The sequence below is a fragment of the Neolamprologus brichardi genome, chromosome 17 (genome assembly GCF_056152115.1).
Source record: "Neolamprologus brichardi isolate AB-2024 chromosome 17, ASM5615211v1, whole genome shotgun sequence".
Taxonomy (NCBI): domain Eukaryota; kingdom Metazoa; phylum Chordata; class Actinopteri; order Cichliformes; family Cichlidae; genus Neolamprologus; species Neolamprologus brichardi.
In genome coordinates this window covers 11,064,587-11,091,650 of record NC_142120.1, presented here as the reverse complement: position 1 = coordinate 11,091,650, position 27,064 = coordinate 11,064,587, and the positions used below count along the sequence as shown (strand labels likewise).

General features: G+C 39.0%; 1 protein-coding gene across 1 annotated transcript in view; it reads right to left on the bottom strand.

The window, feature by feature from the left end:
- The window catches only part of cacna1c (calcium voltage-gated channel subunit alpha1 C), a 222,027-nt gene that overhangs the window by 144,375 nt on the left and 50,588 nt on the right, over window positions 1-27,064 (bottom strand). The window contains exons 2-3 of the mRNA XM_087830331.1: window positions 12,959-13,391; window positions 4,660-4,765 (exon numbers count right to left, since the gene is read on the bottom strand). Coding sequence (XP_087686457.1) covers window positions 4,660-4,765; window positions 12,959-13,391 — 539 coding nt within the window. The remainder of the gene's footprint in view (window positions 1-4,659; window positions 4,766-12,958; window positions 13,392-27,064) is intronic.

Genomic DNA, 27,064 nt, shown 5'->3' with positions numbered 1-27,064 from the left:
AAAAGAGAAACACGTAGCTTGGGAGTGTGTCATTGCTGCAGTGAAGACGGTAAGGCAGAAACTTGTGCAAATGGATTCCACACTGCAACAGCCATATGCAACCAGCAGGACAATTGTATAAAAAAAAGGAAAAATGGAAAGAAATAAAGCTTTTGGTAAACAAACAAAATCACACGGGACTAAACACTTAATGATAAGATACATGGGAAAGAAAATTAATGGCAGCAATATCCAACAAGGATGGAAAATGCTACAACAATACTAAATAACAACGCAAAAGGTTAAGGTTAAGCTGTGAGGAAGACAGTATTTATAAGACTCCCGTGGTTCAAACTAACATTAAAGGGCTGCCTCACAGTCTGCAGCACTGGAAAGGTGACACTAACTTATCTTAGTGTAACGGGAATGATCATGCCACTGAGTTTCCTGCTGGTTAAACAATATGGTCACAGGTTCCCTCTTCCTAAATGTGCATTAAGAGTCATTTGGGCCGTTAGTGTCCTTAATCAAAGCAGCTCTGGATAAAGCCATCCTCTAAATTATGATGTGAATATAATGAGGATATAGACAATAGACACTCTGGCAAATTAAAAAGTGGAAAGTAATATGGATTCTGGCAGTCTTTGGTTTAATTACTGCTGTGCAAACACAATGAAAAAAAAAAAGCTCAATAGGGCCAGTTGCTAAATAGCGTAAACATAAAGAACATGCTTAAGAGGCCCTTATGGCATTATTAGATGAAGGCACTGTTATTAAATATGATGTTCTCATTCTGACATGTGTTTGTCACAAAAAAACCCCACCAAAAAACATTTTAAAAAAGCATTAAACGGTGTATCGGTTTAGTGGCAGATGTTTGAATAAAGCCTCTTTGTTAGGTACACCTGTTCACCTGCACATTAATGCAAGTATCTAACCAGCCTGTCACATTTAGTCATATAGACAAGGTCAAGATTACTTGCTGAAGTTTAAACTGACCATCAGAATAGAGAAGAAATGTGATTTAAGTGCCTTTTACTGCCTCATGCTCCTTGGTGTCTGACAGATTACCTAGTGAGCAGCAATTCCCTGAGTGAAATTGCCTTGTTGATACCAGAGGTCAAAGGAGAATGGCCAGGGTGCGTTGAGCTGATAGAAGGGCAACAATAACTCAAATAACCACTTGTTACGTGCAAAGTTTGTTGAAGAGCATCTTTGAGACACATACAACACATCACATTTTGAAGTAGACGGGCTACAGCAGCAGAAGACCACACTGTGTGCTAGTCCTTTTAGCTAATAAACAGCAAACTGAGGCTATAATTCACAAAGGTTTACCAAAACTGGACAACAGAAGATTGGGAAAAATGCCACCTTGTCTGGAGAGCCTCGATTTCAGATGGTAAGGTCAGAATTTGGCATAAACAGCAAGCATTGATCAATCCCATCTTGTATCAAAGAGTAGGCTGCTACCGGTGGTGTAATAGGATAGGGGATATTTGTTTAGTACACTTTTTACCCCTTAGTACCAACAATGGAAACTCCAACAGATGTAACAAATTATCCCAAACTTGTTTCTTAAACATAACAATAAGTTCAATACACTCAAATACCTTCCACAGTCACCAGATCTCAAACCAATAGAGCATAGACCTTTGGGATGGTAAAACAGGAGATTTGCCTTAGGGATGCATGACTGACAAATCTGCAGCAATTGTGTGATGCTATGATGCCAATACCAAAACCTGTGAGGAATATTTCCACCACCATACTTTTTGTACCGTCACACATTTGACGACATCTGTGTCTGAGTGAAACAAGATCTGAACCACTGATGCCTCCACACATTAATCAGCCAGATAGCTGTGCAATAGATCTATCCCCACACCCGCCTAAAAAGTACTTTTTGATTTAAGTTGCCTAGTTGTTAATACTGCACAGACACAGACACTTACATATACATAGTTCGCCTGTATATTTAAGACTCTGGTCCATCTGCGCACTGCTTCCTGTCTGTCAGAAGGTTATAAAACTAATTGAGCACAGCTGTAGTGGTTGTGTGTGTTGTATCTGTTCATTAACTTAGGAGGTGGGGAGGGGCCACCCGTAGGGTCCAAAAAAGAAAAAAAAAAAGAAAAACTTGGCTAAAATATATGACTTGACAGTAGTTTTGTTTAGGCCTTGCATTTTATCTAACAGTGTTCCTCACAGTGTGCCAGGGCTTTGTGCTTTATACGGTTACGGAACACTGAAGCCCTCTACGGTGCTTCTGTACTTTGGGAAAAACTGAGAGACTTATTATACAGTTCAGATTTCAAGTAAAAACCTCTTCTGCACTGAAAGTCAAAATAATAATTGACATAAAACAGAATTTCCATTTGGGTTTCCAACATGAATGACTGCGCTAGCTGCTTTTCACCTGAAAGTTCAGCCTTTCTCGATGCCTCTGAAGGATCAAGTTCTGTCAGTCTGTGCTGCTAATCTTATTAACGGTTTGATAACATAAATAGAACCTTTCAAATTATATGAAAGAGTGTGATTAAAGAGCTAAAAAGCAAAGCGTGATAAGCAGAGAGAGTAGGTGATGGGCATGGATCTAGAAGATAAAAAACAGCTGTCTGTTTGCTGACTCATATGCACCTGCTCTGACACTGTATCTTTATGCGAGAAATTAGAGGGTTGGCATACAGTTAAACAAATAAAAACAAATATTTAATCATTCACAGATGTGCTGTAAGTCCAACACAACATTATGAGTATGCAAGGTGAAAAAAGCCTAAATGGGGCCTCTTCTTCTGCTATTTGTATTCAGAAGACAAGACGGAACCATTCTCCAAACATGCAGCAAAGCATGTGGAGATGTGTGGAAATGTGAAGGCCATAGTAAAGTGTGAGTTGTACAAGATATCCTTAGGAAGAAGGAAAGAAAGAGTTGGAAACAGAGCGCCAGATGTTACAAGGCCTCAGAGGGATTAGTCTCCTCTAACTATAAGGTTTTGTCTGCATACAGGATTTTTTGGCATCTCCCAAAGAGGTTTTAGCCAGAGCCAAAGGAAAAATCACCAGCGTATATTAACATTCGTTTTTAACCAAATATAGAAGAATTCTATGAAATAACAAGAAAATGCATAGATTTCTGTCACATGAGTTAAAATAGACAGTCACAGTCAAGCCCTGGAGATTCGAGCCAGGAAAAACCCTGTAACTATACACTGGCATACATTTGCCAGCTGACACACACATTCGCACATATGTGACGCACATAATTCACATGTGCTGTCGAGTCTAAAAGTTTGGAACCACGCTGAATATCAGTCATAGAAACCTGGAAATCATTTGAGCACTTGGAAACATTTTAAAACACAAGAAGCTGATAAGCTAAATGTGAAAAATCAAGTGTGCTAAAGGAGGGCTAAATAGAGGATTTCTCAATATGAACTCATGGCTAGGCTGAAGGATTCTTAGGGGGAAGTGTAAGTCACATCAAATGCTTTGTGGTAACTGGTTCAGCTGTTTCCCAAGCACGGTCAGGCAGAACAAAACTGACCACATAATCAAAAGATCAATACATCAGGCGTTATTTTCACAGAAAGACAGAAAAGTAGCTTCACCACAGATGCGGGATTTGCTAAATGAAGTACACAACACTTCAGTCCACTAAAGACCTGTTAAAAAGGAATGACAGCAGTAACGAAAGGGTGCGTGTAAGGAACAGGAGAAAGCTGATACTGTATACTATAGTCAAACTCACAAGGGAAATATAATCATGACTATTTTGGACACTGTAAAACTGGACAATAGCAGCAAATCAACTGACTGCTAAGTGTAACGCCAATCTTCACCTGTAATAATCTGCAAGTACCTGACCGCAGCCTCACTGAGCATTTATGGGGACACTTTACGACTGAAAAAGCCAAGCATTCCTAACATCACAAGAAGCTTATCAAATCATGGCTGAGTTTAACGTGTCATCATTGTGGGTACTGTCAGTGTAGCTCTGAAACCCATTTAAATTTTTCAACGGTTTAATACAAAGCTTTTTATCAACTCTTAACATATGAATGAACAATGCAAAAATACAATTTGCAAATCTCTTTTTATTAATAACTCATTTTTGCTTCAATATGTAACATTTAGTACAATATGAAAGAAGAAAGAAAGAAAATCAGCCAATTAAAACAAGTCAAGTCAGGTCACCAACAAAAGTTCGCAGTTCCTCAGTGCAGACCAAAATGATGTTTTTGCCCACAAAAAATGAGGCCTCATCTTTGATCAGATTAACCCACAAAGCTTAAAAGTTATAATCAATAACCTTTTCTAAAAATTAGGGTAATTCCATGCCCGTTTCCCCAAAGTTTCTGCCTTTCATTAATTTTACTTGCTCATTCTTATGCTGTACCTTCGCTAACTTGGCAAAACCGCATACAGTTCATGACAGTAAATCATACTGAATCAACCGGAAATGTGCAAATTACACGCTAGAATGCTAAGGAAAAACAGCAAATGCTGCTAATGAATTGCTTAATAAATCACCCCCTACAAACACAAGGTAACTCAAGTGTCAGGCCGAAGCAACAGGACTGCAAAAACATACCCAGTGAACCAAGCAGCATCTATTATACCAAGCCGCAAGCGAGCATACGGAGCTGTAAAAAAGCTTAAATATCATGCACTACTCACCAAGTTGGAGTTGGTGGCGTTCGAGTCATCCTCGGGAAAGGGGATGTAGACAGCTAAGGCCACACAGTTGGCAAAAATTGTCATCAGGATGATGATCTCAAATGGTCTGAGTGAAAAGTTAAGGTGGAATAGTGTACACAAAACAAGAGATACAGAGGCATTTACACAGCAGTGATTATCTTGGTTTACTTGAGTACACTTTAAAAACATTAAACTGAGTCAAATACATTTCTACTGCTTTTGGAGTACCTCAGAGTTGGTTTTAAAATCTGTGATGGAAAACACAAAATAATATAGACTCTGGTTTCTGACCTCCTTGTATAGAAAAAGTCTTCATATTAAGCATGTTTCAACAGAGAGGTGTTTTTAACCACAGTAATACAGCTTTACATAAGCATAGGTATATATAAACATCGCAGAGTGCACAAGGAGTGTACACAAGGAGAGAGATCAAAGTCAGTGAGTTTGGCTTTTTGTTAACAATGACACACGCTGGGTTACTTAGAGACCTCTTTGTGCGTAGTGGAGGGAGGGGAGGGTTAGAGAGACGCTGCATGGCCTAATATGGGTGCGGCAAGGAGCAGGCCTGTCGCGTGGAAGACGGGATGAGGAAAGAGTGAGAGCAAGATGGAATAAGAGAGGAGAGACACAGAGGGCTTTTATTTGGAACGGTCCTTCAGAGGGGAGTGACCTCATTATTTTGGGCCTCAGAGAGAGAGAGAGAGAGAAAGAGAAAGAGAGGGGTGGGAGAGAGGAGAGCTACAGATAAAGAGGAAGAAAGGGAGAGAGTGTGAAGGAGAGATAGAGGAGCTCTGGTTTTCATCAACACAATTACAAACTGCCACTGCTGTCACCTCCCTCCACCTTCTTCTTGCCCTCCCTCTTCTTCTATTCTTACCTTCCTTTTCTTACTTTGTTCCCCTCCTGTCTGCCTTCACTCTCGGCTGCATATCAAATTAGTCTAGACCCCAGACCTCAAGGTATAATGTAAACAGCAATGTACTGATGACTCGGGCTGTCAAAACCTCCAATCCTGAAGACAAACCATCAGCAAAGTCATATATATTAGCTGACACTAACATATTGCATTATACCGCGAAAGCAGTTGGGGTTTTGTTTTTGTCCTTGAGACCAGGATTTAATTATTCACTACACCGAATCTCACTGTTGGACTTGGAAGTGGCGGTTTGGCAGGTGCTGTAACAACTGGTAAATTAATCTAATCAGCCAATCGCTTGACAGCACTTCATTGCATTTATACATGTAGACATGGTTGAGGCCACTTGTTGAACCAAGGTTTGCATAAGAACATCGCCAAAAGCACAACTCATAAAACCTTGAAGCAGATGAGCTACAGGAATTGAAGACCACACTGGATGCCACTCTTGCTAAAAACAGGAAACTGAGGCTATAATTCCCATGGGTTCACCAAAATTGAACAATAGAAGATTGGAAACATGTTGCCTGGTCTGATGAGTTTCAATTTCTGCTGCTACATTCAGACGGTAGCGTCAGAATTTGATGCAGAAATCATTAAAGCATGGATCTGTCTGGCCTGTCATAAACTTCTTATTTAGACAATCTGAGTTGCAGATGGTAAAAAATAAATCAGCATTCAGATGTGGTTAGAAGTTTACATAGATGCAACATGGGCATGAATGCCATGGTAATTTAGGGGCTTTTAATGTTTTCTTTGAACTGTTCTTTTCCAGAGTGGAATGATTCTGCAGCACACATCTTTAATGACTTAAAAAAAACAAGAATTGGATGCAAAAATCTGAATTTACTTTGGATTTTCTCATTTTAAGCCCAACAAGTTCTACAGATCACAGCCTTATAGTCTTCTGAAGTATTGCTTGCAATAGGTTTAGATGACCAATAAGAAATGGGTAAGTAATTCCCCAAAAATGGCCAAAAACAATTTTAGCAATCATACTACTTGCACCATTAATAATTGCTGTGTGACTAGAAACAGACCTCCTATTCATTTTAGAGGCTTAACTTCTGTTGTAAGAACAGAACTGTAAACGCATAAAAGAGAAAGAGCTTCAAATTATTACCATCAAGCAAATGGTTTTTTTATGTTTGGATTAAGAATTGACTCTTGAACACCATCGGCCACAAGATCATTCAGCTCGTTCAGCTTGGGACCAAAATGCATCAAAGTTAATCACTCACCCTTCTACCAAGGGCTCATTAAACTCACTTCAGACATATGGGGACCCACTGAAAAATAGGCCTGTGACTCATTCTGCATTCCTGACCCATAATTTCAAAAACCCTTGAGGTCTGCTTCCATCAGCATGATAATAAATCTACTGTCTGCTGTGCTGTTGAGAGCAAAACAACACTTGGAGGAAATTTGGGAGGTCTGTACCAAATCTATTCGTAACGTACATTAATTAGCATAACAACAATAGCAATATGCATCTTTAAGACCACAGGAAAAAAAGAAATATCACTGGGAATCAGCATTTTGCTGCAAGCAAACTGAGAGCTCTAAAATTAACCAGAGTAAATAAAATTGAAATCAACATCCATGAAGCTGAGAGGCTTTTACGGCTGATACAATGTAACATTTACCTGGGTGCTACATGCCTCAGACAGCAGCACACAAATATATATAAATATATATATATATCTATATATATATATCTATATATAAATTCTGCATTCTGACAGGCTAACTGTGTTACTTGGAACAGAATTTCACTTTGGGATTGCATCCTAGTATCCCTGAAGCTGTTATTTCTAGAGCTTCTCTCTATACAGTTGGATCACATAAACGCCGCATACAGTTTACAATAACTCAGATAATCTCTTATCTTTTCAAAAGCCCGTAAGGAATCTGGGCTATACTTATACTATCGAGAAGAGTGAGGTTACTTGTTATGCTGATATCCCGATATCTAGTTTCCTGAGTTTGAAAATGTATACGAACAGTGCAATTCTTCATGTAAGCCTGTGGAGTTTATTAGCTGTAGCTGGGAAGTGTGTGCATGCATGTGTCTGTTTGTAAATGCACTAAATAATACCTTTTGAAAATGACAACTTAGTGTGATTTCATATAGAGAACATGGTAGTTAGGAAGATGTCCCTCTCGCTGACCTTGCAGCGTGCAGGTAATGTTTCCAGGCTATAATTACACAGCACGCGAGAGCACTGTGTGTCTGTGTTTTAGTCCTTTATCATCTGTGTTCAAGTACGTGTGTGTTCTTCAAGAGTGTTGCTGTGTGTTCTCTAATCTGAGTGTGTGCTTGTGTGAGCTTAGACAGGCCCCATTGACCTGTTGAGAGCAGCAGCAGTTGTCATGGTAACAGAGGAGGAAAAGCGGAGGATTTTGGATCTCTATCTCCAGAGACAGAGGTACTCACAGTACACAGGACATGCACGCATAAAGCCTCACATATATAAACAAAACATACACCAGAGTGGACACCGAGGCACCCACATGTTCAACAGCATGCCCGCACTGCGGTTACGAAGGACATCCCATAGCAGGGAGGTTAAATAGAAAAGCAGAAAAACAAAGACTTGGTGTTAATGGTGTTAATTGTGTTTCTTCCACGTTTCTTCGTGACTCAGAGGCCATGCCTTTTTAGCTGCAGTTTTCTTTAAGAGCACATTTTAATGTCCATTTTCTTTCTGTCACCTCACCAATGCTCTTTTTCTTCCCACACTGAGCAGTTTAAATGAATGATTTCAGGGAATTGTGGCTAATAATCTGAATGCTCATCAGTCACTGGGTTAGATTGTTCCAGCAGCCCTCAGGGTTTATTCATGCTTTTGGCTTATATTTTCCAGCTTCTGCACAGCTGGACAGTTGATAGGTTATTGGCACGATAATGACAGATACACAAGGTGACCGTCAGGACGACACGTTCACCGTTTCCATAAACAAACTCAGTAATATAGGTCTGACTCCACTTTCATGAATTCATGGCAGATTCACAAGTTAACCTGCATGATGGAGGGAATCTATGAAAATGGAAACTTTTGCTCAAATTAAAATTTGTGAAACTTAAGCACTTTTTTCATTGTAGTTTTTTTGATAAATATAGCCTGTAATGTCAGGCTCAGACTATAACAATGCCCACTGTGCCAGGCTAGGTTATAGTCATAAAACTTGTTTTTTGATGACTGAAAGACCTGAAAGATGAGAGTCTGATCCTTGACTATTCTTGCTTCCTGTCTTTCACCATATTCATGACACAGTTGGAAAGGAGGCTCTAGCTAGCAATTTACAGGAAAAGAATGTAAAGAGACGTTAGCAACTAACCACCTAGCTAAAGCCAAAGTATCCTTCCCATTTTGTTTTTCCAGGTGTAAAGTTGTACAAAGCACAGCTCTTAATACTACAAATTTTGTAGTATCCACAATGGGTTAGTGGAAAATATAAAAAACCTTACATGGTGGGGCAAAGCAGGGGCAAATTACCAAAATATCCACAAAAACCATTTAAAGTATCATTATCTCATCTAAGAAAACAAAGACAAAGGGATTTTTTACAAGTTTTAAAGCAGAAAAACTTTGCTCACACCGTGCAGTACTGGCAAAACAATGGCAGTCTTGCACAGACGAAAAGTATTTTAAGGACATAAAAGTTGGGGCGGCTGCTGGATGGGGCAAGTTTCTACAGCAGGGGGCCAGTTGCTCCCCTTGCCCCCTTTAGATCTGTCCCTGCTACAAAAAGAGTTAGTATAGCATATTCATCTTTCTTTCTGGAAGTCATTAGGCAGCCCAAATGCAGTGTTGTTGTTTTTTCATTAACAGACACTAAGGGGTAAAACAATCAACAGTAATGCACAATCTGAGCTTTCTGATCTGGACATTATCAAGCAGTCTGAACAATGTTTTTGAGACTAGCTTATAGTGTGAACATGTGAGGCCCATTTGTCCATTAGAGCCTATAATATTATCAACACTGATTTATTGTGACTTGATAATTTGTTAATGCAACCCACCCAGCACATGCATTAAAACACATACTTCCTATATCTTCTTCTATTTCCTACCATTTTGCACTGCTTTCTACTTCCTTCCTCTTCTCTTCCCGTATGATCCTTCTATTCTAAGCCCACACCTCTACCTCCTTCCCTCCACTCCACTCACTATTTTCTTGTTTACCTTTTCCGTCCTCCCCTCAATCTCTCACTCCCTCCGTCCCTTCTCTGTTACTCAGCTCCATTATCTCTCCTGTCGACATCAATGTCCTGCCCACATCCCTGCCTTTCTCATTTTCCTGACCCCTCCTCTTCCTCTCCTTCTGTTCCTCTAAGAACCGTGTGCAATTGTGCTCTTGCTGAGTCGAGGCTTATGTGGACATGCACTTATTATTGATTATTTTGAGTGTGACACAGGCCATTTCTGTCTATCTCTCCATTTCCCCGTCTCTTTCGCACCCTGAGGGAGAACCATGTCATTATGTTCAGGAACTTAAAAATAGATATAAAAAAAAAAAACTGGAGAAGCAGGATTGAAAGGAAGAACAGTAAGAATTTGGGATTTGGGTGGACAGAGGGAGGGTTGGCTATTAAATGTTGAGACTCCTAGGTGGAGGATAGGGGGTGGGGGTAAAGGATGAACAGAGGTGTGGATGGACCTGGGGGAAAGAGGATAAATACACTTTGAAATAGCAAGGGGAGAAGTGTGAAGGAGGGATGAAAATTTTTTCATCCTCCTGTGAGAAAACAGAAATAAAGAATGTAAGATGAAAGAGAAGAGTAGAAAAGAGGGAGAAGGGCAGGCAGAGGAAGGGGAGAAGGGATTAAGACTACTGAGTGAAGAGGGAAAATCACACTTATTGAGAGCTAGAGGACAGAGAGAGATTGATTAAAGCCCCATACGAACGGGATTATCATTAGGGGGGGAGGAAGGGGATAAAATATTCTCAGTGGACCATGGAAATTTTTACTCATTGTCCTGGAAAGAAATTTTCAAGTTAAAATTAAAGAATGGGAATGGATGTTCAGCAGGACAAAAAGGCCCAAACGACATACATAAAACCACTTTGAAATAACAGAAAAAGACGCTTCAGAATCAGCTGTTCGTAAATCCATCTGTGCATCATCTACCAGTTATTAATCATACATATAAAAACATCAATTAGCTATAATTTTATTTTTTTATGACCTGCTGTTCCATCTGCGTCTCTCCAATAATTTCATCCTAAATCTGAAAATAGGGGGTGGAATATGGTTGCAGCAAGAACTGTATATAAAAGATGGATGTAGCTTCTGGGCCTTAAAGGTGAGCCAATGAGGAAGTGATTTAAGCCTGCATTCTATACAATGGCCAGCAGAGGGCGAATATCTTTTTGTTTAGAAGTCTGTGGGAAAACTGTAATTGCCCTCCTTGCTCTATAGCCTTTGCTAATACTTTACTCATGAATTTATGGGCTTTTGGGAAGGATTTGAGTCACAGTTTGACTGACAAGTTTCTACTCTGGGAGACTGATATATATATATATATATATATATATATATATATATATATATATATATATATATATATATATATATATCACTTTCTCAGATTCACCCCTTTCTCATCACATCCAGTTTTAAAACTCAAAAATGCCAACAACAAAAAAACTTAGCTTGAGGCTTCACAACGGGACAGGACCAATAAAGAAATACGATCAGATAAAGTTTGCAGTTGAAACATGTATATGTTTGCACAGGAACATTATATATAGTTGTAAAATATAGAAATGTCATCATACAAATCTCCAGTACAATGATAAAGATGGTCCATAACCCTATGGGGCGCCATTTGTAAAGTGAAACATGCTGAAATTAACGGCAACATTTTTCCACATTTAGCTCAAAACCTTACAAAAACATGTTTTTTTGAGTAATTTTTTACAACATTTAGTAAAATATTTGTAACTTTTCATCAAATGTTAAATATTAAATCTGAATGTTAAATATTAAATCTAAATATTATATTTAAATCTAAATGTTAAATGTTAAATCTAAATGTTAAATCTAAATGTTAAATGTTAAATCTAAATATTATATTTAAATCTAAATGTTAAATGTTAAATCTAAATGTTACAGAAAACTAAATATTTACGCTAACATGCAAATTTATTGTACGGATCAACGGAAATACCAAAATAAAAGCTTCCCGAAAACCTCCGGTGCAAAAGTGTGTCTGCTCTTCCCCTCACTTCTCCCTGCCATGTGCTGCTTCACTTCTTGCCTACGAGCATGTCCAGCGATTTTGCTGGACATGTGCTGCTAAGAGTGCACTACTGCTGAACCTTTGGATGGCCGACAAAACGGATCTTCCGATGTTTTCAGCTAAATCGCCGGACGTGCTTTTTCATGGTCGCGCCGGGTTATGGCTGAATTCCAGTGGAATGACGGTCCCGCCATAATAGACGTTCCAGCCATGTGTTCCAGCCCTAAACCTAACCTTATCCCTAACCATAACCTTATTCCTAACCTTACTAGCAGTTAAATGGCGTAAAATAGTGTTTTCCAAAGCGATTTTTAGAAAATGAACGAACATGTGTAGATTGAGTCCAAACGGTTCTCATGTGCTCTCCTTTTTCCGATGCTGTCATTTAGGAACGTGTTGGGTACCCGAAAGCATAAAATGTTGACAATTTGTCACCTAGCGAAAATTATTACGCTTAGGGAGTGAGAACGTGTCTGACCACTACCGGCACACTTTTGCACCAGAGGTTTTCGGAAAGCTTTTATTTTGGTATTTCCGCTGATCCCTGCAATAAATTTGCATGTTAGCCTAAACATTTAGATTTAACATTTAACATTTAGCATTTAGATTTAACATTTAGATTTAGATTTAAATATAATATTTAGATTTAACATTTAGCATTTAGATTTAAATATAATATATAGATTTAACATTTAACATTTAGATTTAACATTTAGATTTAGATTTAAATATAATATTTAGATTTAACATTTAACATTTAGATTTAAATATAATATTTAGATTTAACATTTAACATTTAGATTGAATATTTAACATTTAGATTTAACATTTAAAATTCTGTTTTAAATATGAAAAGTTACAAATATTTTACTAAATGTTGTGAAAAAAGGACTTGTTTTGAGCTAAATGTGGAAAAATGTTGCTGTTAATTTCAGCATGTTTCACTTTACAAACGGCGCCCCATATAACCCTTTACATTTTGAAACTGACATGGACAAATTCTACTTTTAACTGATTTTCTTTAGACTATGCAACCAATCGATAAGGATCTGATCTGTGAGAAAGCACTACACAGGGAACAACCCTCTGCCCATAGTTTGTTGAAGGATACTTCCACTCTACGATGCTGATGCAGGCCCTGCGGATAGGATTCTTGAGTGTGAGGCAGAGTAGAGCCCGTGGCGGCCTTGTGGCTGTCGTTGTGGTTTGTTTCTTGGGTTTAGCGGTATAGTGCTGTCTCTTCCGTTGCGTGGAGCTGGCCGTGGAGATGGGCCCTCGCCCTCCGGACCCAAGCCCCGCCCCTCCACCCGATGCGGCATTACCCATCATCTTCGCCTGCCGCGCGGCATCGATCGCCGCCTGCCAGCTCAGGGCTGCCCCCGGTGTGGGGATGTGCTCTGGAGCCAGACCAACCACGCCCACTCCATGGTTGACCCCGCCCCCTCCTCCACCATGGTCGCCATGGCTAGTGCCACCACTGTGCTCATTGGTCAGGCCAGGTGGAGGAGGTCGAGGAAGAGGGGGAGGGGGAGAGTAGTCGGAGCCTGGAATTGAGAAAGAGAGAAAAGACAGAGGAGACAGGAAGTTAGCTACATAAATTTATGGATTACTTATAGAAGGGATTTGCTTCAAAAAACTGTTTAGCTTGTTGGTTTGTTAGATTATTCTGAAGAGGCTGGATAAAGCACAAACTCATCAGTTATGGTGCCCTGTGCTTTATATTTTTGTTAGCAATCAAGTTCAAAAGAGCTAACTGCTTTAACTGAAAGTCTTGGCAATGTTGAATGCCATCTCATCTAGTCTCTATGTCTTCATCACAAGCCATCAAATGTAGTACTTCAACATCCATCTGAAAGACTTGATGGCACTAGTACCACTTGTGCATGGCTGGATCCCTGCAATCAAGAATTTAACAATGTCTACTTGGGGAGATTAAAAACAACTGAGTAGCAAACAGTTCTCTGGGTGTAGTTGTAGGGAGCTAACATGTTTATAATGATAGGTCTCCCAGCTTTAAAGATTAATACACACTGAAAAATCCAGAACGCATTTAGCCCTGAAAAGAATAAGACTGGGGACAACAAATGCTTGTATTGAAATAAAAGTTAAAAAAAGAAGAGAGAGACAGAATTACAATAATCTCTGTGAGATTACATAGTTTTACGCAAACAAATCGTGGGAATAAGACGGTGTAAAACGAAGACACCGGATTAACCATACTGTATGCTTAGCCAGATTAAAGACAGTTATAATATCCTCCCAGCCCTCCTTCTCTCTGACAACTCAACAAATGTTTCCACTGTGCATATAGATTATACGCTGAAATTTTATGCAAACAATTATTATTCACACAAAGCCGAGCGTGCAAGTGCACATGGAAATTTTCTACAGATAGAAGAAGTAACAGTGCTTTGCAGAGACAAGGGTATGTTTGTGAAAAAGTAGTCAGAGCTACTGATATCAAAGCAGAAAATGTTTGTTTTTAATGATTAAAAAGAAAAAGTAATTTCAAAATTGTTAAATTGTTTGAACGCAATAGATTTAGTAGATATACTATTTAATCATACAAACTGGAATATATATCATTATCTCGATGTTGCAGTGCCATATAGTAGATCACTAGATCTTTTAGCACAACTAATGCATGGTGGAAATGAAAAGCTTAATCTTTGTAGATTTAGCAATGTCAAATTCGTAAATCTCATAAAGTGCAATTCTTTTGGAAGAGGAAGAATCCAAAAGTTAAAGAACTTCTGTAAAGTTAATCCATCCTGTGCTGTTGCAACAGAGATAAGGAGCTAGAAAGACACAGGAAGGAGAAATGTGAGTGGGTTCAGAGGGAGGAGGAGGAGAAAAGTAGATTTATCCTACAATTACAGGGCATTCACAATGTCTGCTAAGATCCTGCTCCTCTCACTTCACTGCTACAGGTTTTTACAAATGCACTCACACTGGGCGATGGCCTGAGGGAACAATACATCAGATCCTGAGGACTATAGTGACTATAATACATGCACAGAGTGTATATACATCTATCGCCTAATCATCTGCAAGTGCTGCTTTCTTACTCAGTCACAGTAAAGTAAAAATAGGACAGCAATATCCCTGTGACTAGGGAAAATGGATGGTTGCCTGGTGATTGGACTAAATTTTTTTTTTTTGTATTCAGCGATTGAATGCAAGTAGTTGTGGTGATTGATTGTCAACATGTTGCAATCCATCTCAGTCAGTCGGTGCCGATGAACGGAACTTGCCTGCAAAATATTTTTAACATATAATTGCTTTTATAAGAGTTAATTCGCATATCATCACAAACAAATTGCATGTAATTGCCAAACTGATAGCCGACTAATAGCGTTTCATCGCCATCTTGAAGCGTCAAAGTTGTTTTGAAAACAGCAGCTACCTGCAAGTGGTCACAGACCTGGTCCTTGTCTTCGAGGAAACTATTTCAAAGGCAACAAGATTATAAATTCATTGTGACTGTAGCATTATCCACAGAATTTGACTCGTCAAGAGCAACTTAGAAGGGTGCTGGCAAATCTCACGTGCTTTTTGGCAATGTAAAATGTAATAATTTGTCCCTTACTAAAGATATATTAAAATTCATTACTGAAGTTGCTAATTACTTAATCAGTATAATTAGTTCCTTATTTTTCTTTCCCTCTCTTTTTAATCCATGTACCAAGCCTCTAACAACAACTCTTAAGCCTCAACAAGCACACTGAATCTTCAAATATGTACAGCTACTGGACTCTGATACTCCCATGAAAAACAGAACAACCGTCTTAAATGTGCTTGTATTTAAATGCTACTTAAGTGATCCAACAAAGTCAGATATTTATATAAATATGCGTGACAATGATGATGATAACTGTGTTAGGCATTCAATCATAAAAACAAGAAAACACAAATATTATACACACAAGAAACAACACACTGGACTTATTTGACAAGTTAGTTACTAATTTCAGCTTTTTTGCATGCAACTGTGGCGTAAACCATAGATAGATAGATACTTTGCGTAAATGGCCTACGGTGAATAAGATGTTATGCACATACAGCTACATTTACTTTGCACAACACATTTAGAAATATAGCAAAGAGCTAGCTACTCTGACTCACAGCTATCACCAACGAGTTAACTTGGAATCAAGGACTTTTTGCAGCACTGCAGAAGTCAAGACACAAAACCATAATACAGCAATGACATAAAATAACTTAGTAGATCCTTATAATACTTGACTTAGCATGTTTACATGCCATAAGAGTCTTTCTAATTTTGGGGCAACAGCTAGCACTCTTAGCTAGCAACTAACACGACCTTCTGTTGGGATTAGTGACTGAAATACAACCAAAATGCAGTCTTACTGTTAATGTTATATGAAAATATGAATAGATAGCCATATTCCACTCCTTATAGTGATAACATCCGTCAATTGCTTGGCTTGTCATCCTTAAGGAAAACAATATAACTCAAAGCTAGCCTTTTAGCGAACTCTTATTCATTCTTAGTATTTATTGATATAGCGGTTTTGCATTTTCAGACTTTTCTGTTATGATTTGTTCTATTAATAATGTGGATTGCTGGTTTTATTTGTGTATGTGGGTAAGTTGTTTTTTTATGGCAAGTCTGCAGTAATATTTGTTTGGATAAGTGCTATATAAATAAACTTTATTGCTTCTATTACAAAATAAACTGCAATGCCCTGAAGGTAGAAGTGATCTTAAAAAAAAAACAAAAAAACAAATGCACTAAAAAACAACAGCACCAGATCTGCAAATATTTAAAGAATAGTGTGCTTTGAATAGAGCAGTCATGCCCAAGGAGGTGCTCTTTACATTTACCAGCAATGAAGTCACTTGGTATCAGATGCAGCTGTGTCCTATGAGAAAAACCACTGTGGTTTCAATTTTCGAGCATATCTTTCATCTCATTACTTGGCTGAAACTGCACTCCCCTCATTTATTTATTTATTTTTAATAAAGTGAGGGGTTGAATTTAGAGATTTCCTTGAAATCAGCATAGTAAAATTTTCTTTTATCAAACATGCATTTTGGCTCTGTCTCAGATGCTCCTTTATACTGGAGCACATCTTCCTCCAGTGCGAATAATAACTGCTTCCTGACTTCTGTTGCACATCATCATTTCTCCTTTGCTCTCTATCTCTCACAAACACACACGCGCAAACACACTCACACATAATCACTTTCAGCATATTGTACTGCTGTGTGATCAGTTTATCTCACATAGCCTGCTCCTCACACAGGGTGTACCCCACCGAGAGAGTGTGTGTTTGTTAGCATGTGTGCTGTATGAGCGAGTTTGAGAGGATTAGAGGAGAGTAAAACTTTAATAATACTAATCTGTCTGACCGCGTGTCTCTCCTGTGTGTCCGTCCTCTCACATGCATATGCACGGACATGCGTTTGTGTGTGTTGCACAAGCTCATGTGACCGACTATAATTCTATTAGCAGCTCTAATGGAAACACAGCATTCCGTGGAAATATGATTCCTAGAGAAAGGGAGAGGTGGGACAAGCAAAGGATGAGGGGAAGGAGGGAAAAGGATGGAGGATGAAGGGAGTTTAAACCATGAGAAAGAGTGGGATGAATGGAAGAAGAGGCTGAAAGACTAACGAAGGGGAAAACAAAAATATATGAATGAAATCAGAAAAAGCGAACAGAAAAAAGTGTAAAGGACTTAAAACCACTGTTGTCATTACACAACACTGTATGACAATAGTTGTTCATTTTTATGCTGTTATTGTCATTGTTATTTTAGTAGACTCGCATACATAAGGTTCTTCATTTTCAACATCTATCCACCACAAGTTTTGTAGTGTAGCACCATTTAGGCCAGGCTAACTCATCATAAATGTTCTTTTGTCTGTGCTTTCATGTTATTCTGATGAATATAACTCACCTAAACATAGTTGCAAGACTAAGCACCTGCTTCCAATAGCAATGGTATGCCCCAAAAGCAGCGACCTCCCCCAGCTGAACCACACCGCCAAAACTGATCAGAAACTGTTTGGGAGCCTCATCGGTGCCTCAGGCTCTTTGCTGTGCTTCTCAGAGTCCCCAGATCCCAGTCTGTACGAGCATCTGCAGCAAGCAGCAGAACAAAGCCAGTCCACAGAGGCCAAACCCTGAAGCCCACAGGACCCAAAGGATCTGCTGCCAACGTCACACCGGGAGACAACACAGGGCACCCCAAGGGGTCCCCTCCCTTGTGGCATATAATAATAATAAACTAAAAATGCATGAGAATTAAATGAATACAAGCTAAAGCCAGTGGAAAATAAACAGTGATGAATTTATCTCTGATCGTCCAGCGATAAATCAGGGTCATATCAATGAATAGGAAGCAGAGGGACTTTATACATCCAGCTGTGTACTGTAAAGACAGTCAGCATTCACTCTTAATGAACTTGAAGTGAACCTGAAGTGAAACTGAGTCAAACTTCACTGTGAACTGAGCTGGAGACTGTAATGAGCTGTGATTCAAACTAAAGTCAGTGGAGCTGTTATCTACTTAAAGATAAAGACTGGCGAAAGATACTATCACTGCAACTCTAAGCACTCTGCCTCAAAATATCATTGCTGCTCTGCACTTGCACACAGACAGTATTCTCCAGATTGTTTGGTCTAATTTTGGATACCAGCAAAGTACGGTTCCTTTGCAATTTACAGTGTCAATAACTGCATTAGTGGAAAGCTTACAAAGTATTATGCCGCTTTGCTCTGTTAATTGGCTCAACGAGATAACGAACAAAGACAAGGACCAATCAGATTATGCCATCCAAAATCATTCTCAAGTCTTTCCCTCAATCTGGTCTTTTTCCCTCGCTTCTTTTTTCACTCGTTTTTACACTCTGTCTGCTTTTAAACAGGGATCTGCTTGAACGGACAGTAAAGATGCAATTATCAGTCAGTTAACTGATGATGACACCTGATCACACACTAATCAAGCTAGGGTCCACAAATGCAGGCACGCACAAACATGTGTCACCTCTAATAAGACGCAAAAAAATATATATATTTTTGTGGCGAAAGCTGGTCTCTTTTCCATCTTATGAAAATACTATCTCCTTTGTTTTAAGTGTTCTGTTTCCTCCTCTCCTATTTTTTCCCTCCTCTTGGTCCTGATCGTTGCCAAATACACTCTTAAAAGCCTGCCCTCTATCTTTTCATCTCTATTTCTTTCTCCTTCCCTAACCCGCACCTCCTCATCCTCTCCTTCTTTTCCCCTTCCTTCTTTTCTCCCTAATCTATACAACTGTCACTCCCTCCATTGACTCTCCAGCAGCAGACAAGTTCATTTGCAGTCGTGCACCCTTCCTCCATTAATCTACCCCCACCCCTCACCCATCGCCTCTCCATTTTTCCCTATCTGTCTTGCCTTGCTGCTTCTCACTCTTTCTCCCATCACTTGCCTCTCTGTCATCTCCAAATAGCTGACAATTATTCTTTCACTCCTGCTCTCACCCATCTCCTTAGCTGAAAAGAGAGGTTAGCCCATAACTAATCTGATCCACAACACCGCTCCTTCCTCGCCGCCTGTAGCAGTCACCTTCGGCCTCATGCCCGGACTAAGACACAAATAACACACAAATAATTATTTCAGTGACAAAGATTGTCACTTCTTCCACGCTTTTCAGATCTTGAATGACATCCCATCACGCTTAACCCTCATTATCGCTGTCATCGTAAATACCAGTTGTAATGCTAATACTACTTTTTAACCAATTTATGTGTCATCCACTCACTAACGCTCACACTTACACATACATGGAGCGAGTGTACTCACAAATCCCAAAGCAAGCTAAAAGGTTTATGTGTCTGTTGTACATACACACAGTCTACTCCTTCATGTACTCACTGTGTGCGCATATGTGTGTCTCTCATTTGTCTCTCTCTCACACTGTCCATATGTGCCCATTATCTGGCCGAGTGAGCACGGCACACAAACACACACTCATGCACACACACCTGCTACCCTCAACACACACGCACACCTGCTCCCCTTGAAAAATAAGACACATACACACCTGCTTTTCTTAATCTATGATACTCCCCAGCATACACGCACACACATAAAACAAGCAGGACATGCATGTAATTTACAAGGAAAATACACAAAGTGGAAATCACATGCTTGTGATCGGGGCATTGCTGAATAATCATGACAACCAAACAAACTGAAAATTTGCCACACTGCACAGAAAATTTACTGTTAATGGACAAAAGGGCAGCCTATTGTCAGGAGAAATCCCGGCTCATTTAGCGCACACTGAAAGTAAGATGCTTCTTATTGGTTTGAACACAACCAGTCAGCACACACACCTCTGGCTCTTACAGCTGAGGTAGTTTGTCCCACTTTGCGATGTCAACACAAAGAGGTAACAGCAAGACATATTGACATTTTTTGGTTATAAATAATAAACTAACAACAAGTGCGTGTATTTGTGTTGCTCAAGCCATTTTTTTTATTGTAACAGTTATTTATTGGTGTAAGCATTAGCTGTAAAAATCCTGTTGTAAATTGATTTATTCATTAAATTAAACAAGCTATCTGGTGATGAAAAGTGAAGAAACTGTGTATGTGGATATTCCGCACAAAAATGTAAATGTTGTTTGAATTATGCATTAATGTCCTGTATTCAACACTGCATGGGTTCAGCCCTCGTTGTGTTAATCATGATTCTAAAGCAATGATTGGTTGTTGTCTCTGTATTCCCAGGAAGTCACAAAGGACACGTCTTTAAAATACAGGGTAAAAAAAATAAAATATAGCTCTGATACTAATATATAGTAGTACAATTAGTATTCAGTCTGTATATCCAGGATTTAATACTGTGTGATAAATCCACCACTCTCAAAACATTCTGATCAGTGGTTGTTTATTCACACAAATGCCGTAGCTTTCAGAAAATTAATAAAAGAAGTTCACTGCGGGACTGTAAATGTAGCTACTTGCAATTTATCCCTTTTGAAGTGACACTTGTTACAATACTGACACATTATTTTAAATCCTCAGAGGTTAACTTTAAGCTAAAGATAAGAGGTTGATTTTAAGTTGTTTAATACTTTGAAAGTCAAATCAGCGCTTGGCTGACTAGTTTGAGTCTGAGCCACATCCAACAAGGTCTTATTTTTTCATGACACAGTGAAATGTGAATTCCTCTGAGATGATTTTTTTTTAAGTAACTTTATTAAATGTTTTGGATGCTGAGAGTCCTGAAGGTTTGGCAACAACAGGATTTTAGTTAAGATAATAATTTGTTGTAATGTAATGTCTCGGGCTTCTTCTACCTGTCCCTTCAAAGGAATTATTTAACATTCTGGACAGCATGCTTATTCCATATCTAAATAAGTGATTAGATTAACAGCACTCTACAAGGAGCACCCCATAAGCTTAGTTTAGATACTCAACAAGCTTACAGTAGCTCTGTCCAAATTCTGCCTTATAGCCTCCCTAAACTTCCCTTCCATTATATAGTTTGGCATTTTTAGACAGTTTCTGTGGAGTGATTTCAACTACAGTGTGTTTCTTCTTCACAGCCTTTGAGTGGAAATGAGTTTAAATATTGTTTGGCAATAGTAGTAAGATCCCTGGTTTGATTCTTAGAGGAGACATAAATCTGTTGGGGATTGTGTCAGGAGCTCAGATTTGTGAAGCAGCGTGTTAGTAAGTCTATCTCTGCTTTTGATTGGCTGAGAGCTAATTAGCACGGTCATACAGCCTATTCTTTACCCAGACCAGACCTAAAAACATGAACGCAACAGTCAGCAGCCACTTTCTGTCTCAACATTGAGCCATTTACCACTATAGGTGGAACATCTGCCCTCTAAGTGATGTACAGTAAAAGTCACTGCAGAATGACTGGGGTATAATATATTTCAAACAGAGGAAGTGTGCGTTAATAGCTGACAAATAGCTGAAAATTGTGTCACAAATCATAGACACAAAGGACAAATGTGAGGGTGAAGAACGTGAGCGAAACCAGTGGAAAGGATGCCGAAAAATAAAAGAACTTAAAGGAAACAGAAGCGTGAACATGAGGAGGAGGAAAATAGAGGAGAAAGTGACGTGTAGAGGAGGAGGAGAGGCAAGAGGAGGAAGGTTCGTTCGCGCTGCCTCTCCATGCCGACCTCGCATACACGAGTATTCATGCACACAGCGCAGGCAGCAGATATTAATAACTCCTTATTAATATTCATCTGCAGTGGAGAGATGTGAGGCCAGAGTAACCCAGATACGAACAGTTTTCTCTACCTGTCTTTGTGTGTGCGTGTGTGCGTGTGTTCCTTGCATCTAAAGTTTGTGATCTCTATCAATCTCTGCCTTAGCAATGTATATATTAACCATTTATTGGACATATTTGCTGGCTAAAACAATATAAAGAGTTGATTTCCTAAACTCTGATAAGCCACACTCCCAATGCAGAAATTCTGAATGCAGTAAGGTCAAAAGCTAAACTATCAACACACAAGTTCCACACAATAGCATCACTAACGAATGCATTTTCTCCTTTTGAGATACAAGCACGCTTAAACAAAGTGGCATGCAATATTTATTAGTGGCAGGTTCCCCCTTATCCACTCTCCTCCACAACTCCTGTTCTGTCCTTTTCTTTCTATTCTGCTTTTGTCTTCCTGTCTGGCTCACCTCCCACTTCACATCTGCCCTTTACTTTTGTAAAGGCCACAGTGGGCGCCTGCATTGTACAGCTTATGCCATTCAGGCATGTGTTCATCTAAAGAGCCTTTCTGTTAAAGTAAATGCATACATTTTGTAATCCCACTGAATGGAAATCATGACCTTGGCAAGGTCATTTTATGCAAAACCCACTGAGCCTTGCCTGTATAGTGCAGAATCAAGTCATTGCAGGTGGCGTGGTAGTGGTTATACACAGGTTAAAATAAATAACCATCTACTAGAGGATCAGCACAATGCAAAAGAAAAATACAAATCACATACTGCATACACCCTGCAGCATCTGTATTAACAATTTTATTCATTAATTTATGTATTCATTTAGCTCCTATAACTATAGTACCAGGTGTGTGACACAAATCATCAAATCCTAGATTGCCTTTAACAATACCCAAACCTCAAGGAGCACGATAGATGGAAAGACTGTATGTCTGTGCAGGTTGTCAGTCATCCTGGTCATGATAGTCTTAAGATCTTGAAAGAAGAAGGCACTCTGGACTTCTTTAAGTTTGTGGAGATGTTTTACAAAAACTGAGAGTTAACAGATGAACCTCTCTATCGTGTGATCCACTGAGGTCACCTGAGGCACGGTTTATGTGGGGCACCACAAGACATCTCAAAGGTAACCTTTCGACAAAACACATGTTATCTCATAATCTGTTTAAATGGTTTAAATGCTGCATTGTTGAATTTATATTGATTCTACAGCTGGGCTTTTAAAATATCACCAGCCAGATTTCAAATATTTATGGATGCCTGCTTTGGCTGTTATCTCTATCTTTTTGGCAGCCAACTAGGTCACCGTTTGCCCGCCTGGTCACTCGTTTTCTCAAGTCATCGTGTGACCATGTACCTTTCAAACAGCAGAATATATCAAATCTCTCAGCTATGCCAGCAGTAGTCGCCTGGCTTAGCCATTAAAAATAGCCTGTTCCTTTGAGTTCAACAAGAGGTTAAAAATGAAACATAAAGAATAACCAAAATGCCAAAATCAAAGACAATAAAAATGCTCAATAACAATGTGTCTTACACTCCCCATATGCCCTTAAGCAAGGATTGTATTTGCTCCAGGAGCCGCAGTAGGAGACTGTGGATGCACTCTGCAGCTGAGATGAGGAGGGATTGTGTGAAGATGTGTTACTGCGAAGCAGAGCGTTGATGATAAGCAGTTACAAATTGCACTCTCTGTGCAAATGTGACCAAAATCAAACAAAAAAGCTTTCAGTCTTTTATGATCTTTTCTCCTTTTTTAAAAATTTCTTTTAAAAGATAGTCTTCAGGTGCTGAGAGAGTGAAGGACTCACAACACAATGGAGTGAGGCAAACATCCCAGTACAATTAGCTTGAACAAAGCTGGGTTTCTTTCTTGTCAGCTGCCTCCTGTGGGAACCTTTCTTTTTGTTAACTAGGCCAAAACAAATTTAAAAATCAATATTTTGAGTTTATCTAAGCAATAACAAATTCACATTTCACAGCTTCGCCCTCAGTCTGCTTTTAATCTTCAGTCTAGATCTGAAATAGATTTTTCTATTTCAGATAGAAACTAAACTTCTCTAGAAGTGTTTTAACAATATTACACAGATATGCATATGCAAACAATGAGTTTGATTTCACTGAGATAATTTCAGTTATTAAAAGGTGAAAGTCTCACCAGCAGGTTCCCTTTGACTGCTGTCTCTTGAACTTAAACAGGCCCTACTGGGAAAGCCTGCTTTTAAAAACGCAGTTAATTGTTTAACATTAACTCAGTTCCTGACAAATCCATATTATTCAAGCTTCTCACAAATAAACTGTAATGTTTACATTATAATAGACCTTAGGATTTTAACACCACTGCACACATCACCTCAACCTTACAGCTGATACAGGTCACCCCAGACATAGTAAATCATAAGTGATGATAAGAGATGGATCAAGCATTCAATCAGGGCTGAAACTGTATCGTGTTTCGTATTCTATTCAAAATTGTGTTCTCATAAAATGAAACTGCCTTGTTACTGGAAGTTACAAAAGGCTGCTGGATAAATTATTAATGAATGCATTTTTATTTTAAAATGATCATTGTAGCCTGTAGCTACAATAATACTTGAAATACTTGAATCTTGCTTGTGGCTTTCATAAACATCACTGTGACTGTGTACCTTGCCATAAAAACAACAGCTAATCTAGTTAGAACACACATTTCAGTTCAAATTTCACTTATTTATGATTTGTTCATTACCTTCGTTGTGCTGGCACAGAGTCAGAGCATGCAAAACCCTCAACCTCTGGGCAACCACTTTCGATCTCAAGGTGACAACACAAGTCGCACACGTAGGCCAAACAATCTGACACCAAACAACTGCAGTTCAACTTGAACTGAAAGCAGTCACTCACAGTTTGGTAAATTTTTATGAATAACTGCCATTTAATCTATGAATGTAGACAGATTCCCTACAAGTTGCAACCAACTGGAGTCTATCTGATCTGTAACGAGTCTTTTTACAACAGGCGACTCAGTTCAGCCTGTTCCTAGCAGGTTGCATTGTGAATATATTCCCATATAAAGTGCCTACTTCGTTTTGCAGTTAAAGCTACGGTGGCCCTGAGAGACCAAACAGACTGCATCTGAAGAAAACACCAGCAATAAGAAAAACACTGCAAAAGCACACAAAACACAACAGAAATAGGAAAAAAGAAAACAAAAATAGGAAAAAACTGATTTCCGAATAGTGATGTGTTGTTTGCGAATGAAATGGCTCTCAGAGCCGGATCTTTGAAGTGAACAACGCGAGCCTGCTTATTGGGAGCCATGTTTTGATTTTTTTTTTCTCTTTCTCTCACCCTCTCTCTCGCACTTTTTTTCCTGCTTTGTCTCTAGGGCCCACCATATATATTTATATATAAACATATATAAATAAAACCACGTTTTTTAACATTAGTAATTCCTTTTGTGCATAATTTTAGATTTTTGTTGATAATAAATTAATTAAAACAACAAAACAACCTGAAGACCCGGTTGGTAACCGAAAAGAGTCGGATCTTTTTAGTAAGGCGAGCCAAAAGAGCCTATTCTCTAAAAAGAGTCGGAATTCCCATCACTATTTCCAAACGCACAAGGGAAATGTTTCTGGGGAGACAATAACCCGACGGACCAATTGCAGGAACCAAAATATGCTAAGAATTGCGCTGGGAGACACTTAAAAGAAGTGGAGGATCTATCGGTTTTGTGAGGAAAGAAAAGATGAGAGGTAAGTGTGTTAACCTAACTTAACCTAGCCTAAAAATCCGTCAACAGTATTATATGAATCATTTTAAAGCACACCTACCATGTTTTGGGTTCCTGCAGCTGGTCCGTCAGGTTATTGTCTCCCCTGAAACACTTCCCTTGTGCTTTTGGAAATCTGTTTTTCCTATTTCTGTTTTGTTTTTTCCTATTTCCGTTGTCATTTTTCCCTATTTCCATTGTGTTTTGTGTGCTTTTGCAGCGTTTTTCTTATTTCTGGTGTTTTCTTAAGTTGCAGTCCGTTGGCCTCTCAGGGCCACCATGTAAATCACCTTACTGCAGCAGCTATATCACTATTACTGAATCTTGGAATTATGGTGCACACAGTTAGCTGTAAAGTCATGTGAATTTGTTAGCGACGCTTTTCTTTCCAAGCTCCTTAGACTATTGTGTGTCTACATTTTTCAGTGTGTTGCAAATTCCTAAATTTCACACCTGCTGAAGTGCTTTTATTTCAACTATGGTGGCTATTTTCCAATTCAGTCTGCAAATCTGCTTTACTCTGAGCTAAACACAATCACTTCAGATGAAAGAAAAGGTTTATTTATTTTTTTGATGCTTAAAACTTGATTGAAATGAGAGTCGTCCGATGCTGCCACCTTAATCTCGGAGAAGAAAAGCGTACAGCCAGCAAAAACAGAATTGGATTTAAGGGTCATGAACATCAGACTGAATGAAAATTGTCACATAGTCCAAAAGCTCTTGGTTAATTCAAAAAAAGAAGAGAAATTAATAACCGAAAGCACACATAAGGAGTCTAAATCGTAAAATACCTTGAGGATAAAAGATAACGGAAGAATATTGCAGTGCAAATCACGATCTCACTGTAAAATGGTTAATAACTCTGTACCGCGACTAAAAGTCATTAAGAAGAGCAGTTGTCATTATGAGGAGCTCTGACACAAATACAAATGGCCCTGAAACTATAAATGAAACTACAATTAACCACTATTAAGATTCCTTCCATAAAACCTTCATGGAGAAATTAGAGGGGAGCCGAGGTGACGCCGTTTTACTGTTGAGTCAATAAGTGTCTTCACAGTTTGTACAGAGACATTACATGAGCGAATATGTCTGTGTGTGATATGGCGACCCAGAGAGAAATTGTAGTCTAAGGTACAACACACCAGGGAGCCATCAAGTGAAGTACATATGCTGTAATGTCTGCGTGTGTGCTCAGAAGCAAAGGTGAGCGTGTGTCTCTTTGTCGAGTGTTGTCAAGTTTAGA